The sequence below is a fragment of the Anomaloglossus baeobatrachus genome, unplaced genomic scaffold (assembly GCF_048569485.1).
Source record: "Anomaloglossus baeobatrachus isolate aAnoBae1 unplaced genomic scaffold, aAnoBae1.hap1 Scaffold_422, whole genome shotgun sequence".
NCBI lineage: Eukaryota > Metazoa > Chordata > Amphibia > Anura > Aromobatidae > Anomaloglossus > Anomaloglossus baeobatrachus.
Window position 1 is genome coordinate 184992 of NW_027443555.1, and position 9347 is coordinate 194338.

The 9347-nt window shown below is 45.4% G+C and overlaps 1 protein-coding gene across 1 annotated transcript; it reads left to right on the plus strand.

The window, feature by feature from the left end:
* Positions 1-2475: 2475 nt before the first annotated feature.
* Positions 2476-6698, plus strand: LOC142279073 (uncharacterized). Its single transcript, XM_075332664.1, has 2 exons — positions 2476-3477; positions 5749-6698. Exons 1-2 carry the CDS (start codon positions 2487-2489, stop codon positions 5862-5864), a joined length of 1107 nt encoding a protein of 368 aa, XP_075188779.1. The 5' UTR covers positions 2476-2486; the 3' UTR covers positions 5865-6698.
* The last annotated feature ends 2649 nt before the right edge of the window (positions 6699-9347 follow it).

Genomic DNA, 9347 nt, shown 5'->3' on the forward strand with positions numbered 1-9347 from the left:
ATAAAAAAGACTCAACAGAGCATAAAAAAGCACATGGAAGTTGCAACCAACCAGCAAAAAGCATTAGCAGAACCCATAAAGGGCGAGAGACGTGGTGGTCTAAAGGAATGATGCAAACGTTTGTCTTTCGTTGAGTCCGTTAGGTACCACGGACTCAAGCAGAAAAATCCACCGACATTCTGCCCTTGCCAACATCTTGTGAATGTCCCCACCCCTAAGTCCAAGGTGCACCTGATCAATTCCCCTCACCTTAAAACCTGAGGGGTCCGACCGATGGTGCACCCTGAAGTGGCGGGGGATAGTCTTAAGAGTGTCAACATCCTCAAGTTTAACCTGTTTTGCGGCAATTATATCCCTCACATGTTCCCTAGTGCGGACTTTGAGTTCACGGCTAGTTAATCCGACATATATTAAATTGCAATTGCACGTGGCATAATATATTACGCCAGTGCTATTGCAAGAAATATAATGTCGAATATCAAAAGTCCTAGAACCACTAGAGGACGTGAAGGATGTTGCCCGGACGATATTGCCGTGGCGGCAAGCGATACATGATCCACAGGGGAACGACCCAACTAAGGGTCGCCCAGTAGAAAAAGGTAATTTATTAGATCTTAAATAATGACTGTGGACCAGCATGTCGCGTAAACTGCGGCCACGACGAGCCGTCATAAGCGGGCGGTCAGGCAGAGAATTTCTCAACACGGGCTCAGTTTGTAAAACCGGCCAGTGTTTAGAGAGAATACCTCTGATGTGTTCCCACTGACGATTGAATGATGACACAAAACGGATCTTGGGTTCGTTGCAGCGTGTCGTGTTGGGATTAAATCTCAAAAGAAGTTGGTCTCGTGGGGCAGACCTTGCACGTTTGTATGCCTTCTTTATAGATCTTGTGCTATAGCCTCTTGCCCTAAACCTATCACGCATCTCATTGGCCCGATCCTCGAATACCCCAGTCTCAGAACAGATACGTTTGAGACGGATAAATTGGCCTATAGGAATGGCATTGATGGTACATTTAGGGTGGCCAGAGGATGCGTGGAGAAGGGCGTTAACAGAGGAAGGCTTCCGATAAATGTCAGTAGACACAAAACGCTGGTCAGTAAGGGATATGTTAATATCCAGAAAGTCCACCTTAATGGGGTCAGCATGGAAAGTAAGATAGATGTTAAAAGAGTTGGAGTTCAAGTGACGCACAAAGTCCTCAAGCTCCGAGGTGGTTCCCCCCCAGATGACAAATTAATTTTCTTGTGTTATAATAATTTTTTTAAAATTCACTTTCTGTGTCTTTTTCCTTTTTCACAGTTTACTTTCTTGCTTTTCTAATATACCCGCCGGATGCTCTTTATGCTACCTTTTCTGAAGTTATGGTATACAGAATACTGAACACCTATATGAACCACAGCAAATGGAGTGTTTGACAAGAACCATTCTGGATCATTATTGCAGTAAATGTTTCGCTCCATAATCTAACTAAAGCGGACATTTTCACTTCTGTACGTGGCGGGGATGGAACATATGTATTTGTTATCTATGATATGCTTACATATGGTGGCTTCTGTTTTTACTAAATTTGTATAGCCAAACTTACTTATTGTATTATATTGTAGTCACCTCCTTTGAATTATTGGGATATGTGACATCCCTCCCTAGGAGTCGTATCTGCGCTTCTTTGCCCTCACTGCTGCCAGTACTTAACATGGTTCTTGTGATCGCACTTCCTGGTTGCGGGAGTGCGCATGCGCGGTAGGTGCGGCTCTCTTCCCGGCGTCCTCTGGGTTTGTGACGTCAATAAGGGATTTCCCTTCACCCGGATGACGCTTGAGTAGCCGCCCACACTGACGCGGCGCCTCTGCGCCCCATTGAATTGCGACAGGTGTTGCAGATCCAGCATAAGTACGGCAGGTATATTAGACTCGTCCCCTGTTCTGTTGTCCACAGTCCCCTGAAGCAGTCGCAACACGAAACACGTGTCGGGACCTCCCCTGTGTGTGTCTGCACGCTCTTGTCGCTCTGGTAAGCTCTATACTGGCCTCTGGTCTTCTGCTGTATTATCAATTGTTAACCTATGATGTGTAGCCGGCTTGTTCATGTATTTGGCTGGTATTTTCTTGTCTGCACGATGGTGTAATTTGTCCTCAGCACTGACCATGCCAGTGAGCTACAAGTAACTTTATTGACACATTTGGGGATTTTTATCACCCCCTATGTCTGTATAACTTATTTATACTCATTTCTATGCCTTTGTATTGTACTTATTGTTCATTAAAAGAATTTTTACCTGCACACTTGTGCATTTTGATTACTTCTGTACTTCTAACGTTAAGGCATGTAGGCACCTTGGCACAATGAATGACTTCTTCCTCCCTTGTATCCTATTATGCTTCCAGAAGTCAGTGCCTTTTACTACTGTTAAAATCCGGCTTTACTGTTCTATGGTTTTCATATGTTTTTTTCTGTGCTCCTTCACAGTATTCCTGAACAGTATGGATTATAGGGTCCGCGAAACTACATGGCAGACCCAGCTGAACAAGGTTTTTGACACCGAGGGTGAATTGGACAACACGACTGACTCCAGATCACACAGGGAACTTTGTAACCAACTTAAGCTTTTATATAATCGTAGGATGAGACTGTGGTGGAATAAGGCGTTTATGCAGCGTTATGTCGACCGAGATTTAATTCCTAGAGGTCTTAGGGTGCAAGTTTTCCCCTCTTTTAATGTCACGGATGTGGACTTCAAACGAGACTGGGAGGATGCAGCCTCGGCCTGCTCTAAGTCCTTTATGCTTCTATTGATTAAAAACAATGAGGCCTCTCTCCGTGACCTTGATGGAGACATTGCTACCCTATTAGACCGGTTGCCTAAGGAATTAACACCGTCGGAATTATCCAGTTTCAATGAAACAATGGATAAAGAATTCACTAAATGGGAAAAGGAGTTGGTCTCGACTAAAACCAAAAAATACCAACGGGACGTCACCGATTATAAGAATCAGCAGGTATATCGCTGGAGGGGGAATATACGTCGTAGGAGGCATTTTGTTGGTTTGGCAGCTTCCGTGTCCGCCTCCTCGGTCTCTTCGGTGGAGGATGAGAATGCGACTTCGCAAGTTCCTTCTAGACCCGTGACCAGAGGATTTATGGGGAAAAATCGACCAAATAAGGCACCCCCTGGCCCCCCGAGACCAATTTCGGGTGCAATCCCCAAAAAGGGCAGCTCTAATGAATTAGAGGTGATTAATTTGTCTCAACTTGTACTTTCTGATGATCAGGTTGAAGTGTTGAAATTGGGGCTGACTTTTGTGCCTGATTGCAATTTTGATTTATTTACAGTTGCAAAGGACTTGAACCTGTTCCTCAGAAAGTTGATCCTCCATAAGCTGCACTTTAAGACATCTGGTCCGGGTCTCTCCATCACTGAGGCCGAGGAGGAGGCAACACGTACACTTGAAGAACTCGAGGGCCAGGCATCTGGTGAGTTGTCTGGTATCTTCCCTATACACCTATATTCGCGCTCCACCACGTTCCCCCCGTTTTCGCTGTGCCCCCAGGTTCAGATCTTCCATGACTTAGTCATGGGAGACCTGAAATCTCTCTCAAGGAGTAACCTACCTAACAATTTGTCAGTTAAACATCAACGGGCCCTTGAGGAGTTGAAGAAGCTAGAGGGGGTCGTGATTAAACCGGCGGATAAGGGGGGTAACGTGGTGATCTGGCCCACTACCATGTATGAGCGAGAGGTGTACAGGCAGTTGAAGAATGCTGACTTCTACCAGCTGCTCCCCTCGAATCCGACTAATGCCTATCTTACCCAGTTGACTCTCATACTCGAAAGTGCTCTCGCCGCAGGCACCATAACTAAAAAGATCTATGATGGTCTCCTTCCAGGGTCGCCGATAACGCCCACGTTCTACCTATTGCCGAAAATACATAAGAACTCTCGGGTCCCGCCTGGGCGTCCAATTGTCTCTGGCATGGGAGGGCTTTGCGATGCAGTGTGCAAGTTCATAGATTTTTATCTCCAACCTTTGGTTGAGACGCTGCCCTCCCATATCAGAGACACTTCGGACGTCCTTAGGAGGCTCAATGGCCTGACGGCGGACGTGGGCGTATTGCTGGTGACCATGGATGTTGAGACACTATATACTAACATTTGTCATGAACATGGTTTGCAGGCGGTGGAGTATTTTCTGAGTATGAGCAACTGGGCACCCCCCCTACAACAGCTGATTTTAGAATTATTGGAGTTCGTACTGACGCACAATGTCTTCACCTTCGGGGAACGGTTCTACCTCCAGCGGCGCGGCACTGCGATGGGGGCGGCTTGCGCGCCATCGTACGCAAACCTCTTCCTGGGTTACTGGGAGAGGGAGGTCTTCGGCGGTGGCGTGCCGGCTAGCTCCCATGCGCAGTGCTGGCTCCGCTTCATTGATGACATATTTGTCATCTGGGGGGGAACCACCTCGGAGCTTGAGGACTTTGTGCGTCACTTGAACTCCAACTCTTTTAACATCTATCTTACTTTCCATGCTGACCCCATTAAGGTGGACTTTCTGGATATTAACATATCCCTTACTGACCAGCGTTTTGTGTCTACTGACATTTATCGGAAGCCTTCCTCTGTTAACGCCCTTCTCCACGCATCCTCTGGCCACCCTAAATGTACCATCAATGCCATTCCTATAGGCCAATTTATCCGTCTCAAACGTATCTGTTCTGAGACTGGGGTATTCGAGGATCGGGCCAATGAGATGCGTGATAGGTTTAGGGCAAGAGGCTATAGCACAAGATCTATAAAGAAGGCATACAAACGTGCAAGGTCTGCCCCACGAGACCAACTTCTTTTGAGATTTAATCCCAACACGACACGCTGCAACGAACCCAAGATCCGTTTTGTGTCATCATTCAATCGTCAGTGGGAACACATCAGAGGTATTCTCTCTAAACACTGGCCGGTTTTACAAACTGAGCCCGTGTTGAGAAATTCTCTGCCTGACCGCCCGCTTATGACGGCTCGTCGTGGCCGCAGTTTACGCGACATGCTGGTCCACAGTCATTATTTAAGATCTAATAAATTACCTTTTTCTACTGGGCGACCCTTAGTTGGGTCGTTCCCCTGTGGATCATGTATCGCTTGCCGCCACGGCAATATCGTCCGGGCAACATCCTTCACGTCCTCTAGTGGTTCTAGGACTTTTGATATTCGACATTATATTTCTTGCAATAGCACTGGCGTAATATATTATGCCACGTGCAATTGCAATTTAATATATGTCGGATTAACTAGCCGTGAACTCAAAGTCCGCACTAGGGAACATGTGAGGGATATAATTGCCGCAAAACAGGTTAAACTTGAGGATGTTGACACTCTTAAGACTATCCCCCGCCACTTCAGGGTGCACCATCGGTCGGACCCCTCAGGTTTTAAGGTGAGGGGAATTGATCAGGTGCACCTTGGACTTAGGGGTGGGGACATTCACAAGATGTTGGCAAGGGCAGAATGTCGGTGGATTTTTCTGCTTGAGTCCGTGGTACCTAACGGACTCAACGAAAGACAAACGTTTGCATCATTCCTTTAGACCACCACGTCTCTCGCCCTTTATGGGTTCTGCTAATGCTTTTTGCTGGTTGGTTGCAACTTCCATGTGCTTTTTTATGCTCTGTTGAGTCTTTTTTATATAAATTTTCTTGTGTTATAATAATTTTTTTAAAATTCACTTTCTGTGTCTTTTTCCTTTTTCACAGTTTACTTTCTTGCTTTTCTAATATACCCGCCGGATGCTCTTTATGCTACCTTTTCTGAAGTTATGGTATACAGAATACTGAACACCTATATGAACCACAGCAAATGGAGTGTTTGACAAGAACCATTCTGGATCATTATTGCAGTAAATGTTTCGCTCCATAATCTAACTAAAGCGGACATTTTCACTTCTGTACGTGGCGGGGATGGAACATATGTATTTGTTATCTATGATATGCTTACATATGGTGGCTTCTGTTTTTACTAAATTTGTATAGCCAAACTTACTTATTGTATTATATTGTAGTCACCTCCTTTGAATTATTGGGATATGTGACATCCCTCCCTAGGAGTCGTATCTGCGCTTCTTTGCCCTCACTGCTGCCAGTACTTAACATGGTTCTTGTGATCGCACTTCCTGGTTGCGGGAGTGCGCATGCGCGGTAGGTGCGGCTCTCTTCCCGGCGTCCTCTGGGTTTGTGACGTCAATAAGGGATTTCCCTTCACCCGGATGACGCTTGAGTAGCCGCCCACACTGACGCGGCGCCTCTGCGCCCCATTGAATTGCGACAGGTGTTGCAGATCCAGCATAAGTACGGCAGGTATATTAGACTCGTCCCCTGTTCTGTTGTCCACAGTCCCCTGAAGCAGTCGCAACACGAAACACGTGTCGGGACCTCCCCTGTGTGTGTCTGCACGCTCTTGTCGCTCTGGTAAGCTCTATACTGGCCTCTGGTCTTCTGCTGTATTATCAATTGTTAACCTATGATGTGTAGCCGGCTTGTTCATGTATTTGGCTGGTATTTTCTTGTCTGCACGATGGTGTAATTTGTCCTCAGCACTGACCATGCCAGTGAGCTACAAGTAACTTTATTGACACATTTTGCATGCATTCACATGTGGGGATTTTTATCACCCCCTATGTCTGTATAACTTATTTATACTCATTTCTATGCCTTTGTATTGTACTTATTGTTCATTAAAAGAATTTTTACCTGCACACTTGTGCATTTTGATTACTTCTGTACTTCTAACGTTAAGGCATGTAGGCACCTTGGCACAATGAATGACTTCTTCCTCCCTTGTATCCTATTATGCTTCCAGAAGTCAGTGCCTTTTACTACTGTTAAAATCCGGCTTTACTGTTCTATGGTTTTCAGAGGTGATGAACAGTGCCTGCAGCCGGCTGCAGCTTCTCCCTTAACAGGTTGGTGGTTTCCACCTTTCTCCTGCACCTTTATAAAAACGGCAAGACCAGAAGCAGAGCTCGTAGTGTAGCAGCAGGAAGACATCTTACCTATCGCAGCATAGTGTATCCTCCGCTGCCACCAATGGTTTACATCCGGCCAGTATATATAGTCCCTCTCTCTACCCTGTCCCTGGGCTCCCTCCACATATTCACCTCCACTATGCTGCGATAGGTAAGATGTCTTCCTGCTGCTACACTACAAGCTCTGCTTCTGGTCTTGCCGTTTTTATAACACAATGTCCTTATGTTATTGCAGGCATTTCTCTGGTGCTCTCACCATTAGGTATGTTCTTCTTTTTCCCTTTTCCCAACATTAGTCACACATCCTCTTACTTAGGCTATTTCTCTATTCCAGTACAACAAGTCCTCACGCATTGTGTGGTTTACCTAACATACCACGTATGATTGGTTATCATACTACATATACTCAGGTCGCCACTTATTGGTATTTATCCCTTATAACAGACCTATCTATGTTTCAATTTCTCCACCACATCATCACAGATTATCACCTTTGTTATTCATAAAGCAGCATCTATCCATCTCTTCATCTACCTATGTGAGCCCTATCTACACTATATGACAGTATTCTACTGGTATGTATCCAATATTTATGCCCTGTTCTCTTTGCTATTATATCAGCTCTTTATTCCAATTACCTATTCCTCATGAACTATCACTTCTCCTCCTCCCTCTCCCCTTTTTTCACAGTAACATATATTCTTCCATTCCAAAGTGTTCTCCTTGACTACTCACATGTAAGTTATACCATGCTCTATCCTTATTGACATTTTTCCGCCCTTACCAGCTATAGTCCTCTGTATATTATATATCTCTTTCCTTTCTCAGACTTCACTTTAACTTTCTGGCCTCCAAGGTGCTACTAGGAACTTTTCCCTGAACTTCATAAATACGGGTATGTCTCTCAGATCCCTCCCCTTTCCCCTCTTGCTCATTTTTTCCCTTGAGCCTTCCTGTTCTCCCTTCCTTCTTTCTCTTCTTCCGTTTCTTCCCCCTCCTTTCCCCCCTTTTTTTCCTCTCTTCCTTTTCTTTCCCCATCTTTCCTCTCCCCTTCCTTTCTTAATTTACAATTCTCTTATTCTACTCACATCTTATACGGCTGTATATATCCTCACCACTTCTTAACATTCACATTGCGACACCTTCCCCTTCCTTTCACATCTCCCCAATAGGTAATATGTTGTTTTCTCATTTTTTGACACTTGATGCCTTGTCATGATGTAATTGTAAATCATTTCTTGTTTTTTCTTTTTTGTATCATGCATGTCCCAGTACTTATCTGTCCCTGATGAAGGCTCTTGTGCGAGCCGACACGTCGGGCAGTACCGTTTAATTGTGAAAATAAAAATCATCCAAGCATACCATACCTGGATTGTCCAATTTCTCTTGTACTGTGTGCCGGGGTCCTTCCTTACTTTAAACAATATGGGACAACCCATATGATGATGTCATGTCTTTGGAAGCGTCTGATTTATTATTTCTGGTTTATTGGCAACATCTGAGTTAATTAGAGACACATCTGTGGATGTATATTCATATACACCTGAAACACACTGCTTCTTTGTGTAGCATGATGGGAAAGTCAAAAGAAATCAACCAGGATCTCAGGAAGAGAATTATGGACTTGCAGAAGTCTGGTTCATCCTTGGGTGCAATTTCCACATACCTGAAGGTGCCTCGTTCATCTGCACATACAATTATACGCAAGTACAAACAAGATGGGAATGTCCAGCCATCATTCCGCTGAGGAAGGGAACAGGTTCTGTGTACCAAAGATGAACATGCTTTGGACAGACATGTGCATATCAACCCAAGAAGAAAAGCAAAAGACCTTGTGAACATGCTGGTAAGATTGTGTAATTATCCACAGTGAAACGAGTACCGTATTTTTCGGACTATAAAACACACTTTTTTCCCCCCAAATGTTGGTGGAAAGTGGGGGGTGCATCTTATAGTCTAAATGTAGGGCTGCGGGGAATGAGGGTGCTGCTGTGGAACGGGTCATCGGGGGCACGAGCAGGCTGTAGCAGCCTGCCGTGACCACGTGGGCCCGCTTATTTAATATGCACACCCATCATCTCGCCCATCATCTCTCAGCGCTGAAGCCGGCGCTGACTGGTGGGCGGGGTGATGGGCGGGAAATGGGCGCATATTAAACAGTCTGCCCGCATGATAGGCCCTGGCAACTACAGCCTAGAGTGATCATATGCGGCTGTATTCACTGCTCCCCGCGCATCATCATCAGCGCGGGGTGTAGTGAATCAGTATACTCACCGGCCACGATCCCTGCAGCACCGCGATGTCTTCCTGTCTGTGCCGGCGGCAGCTGTG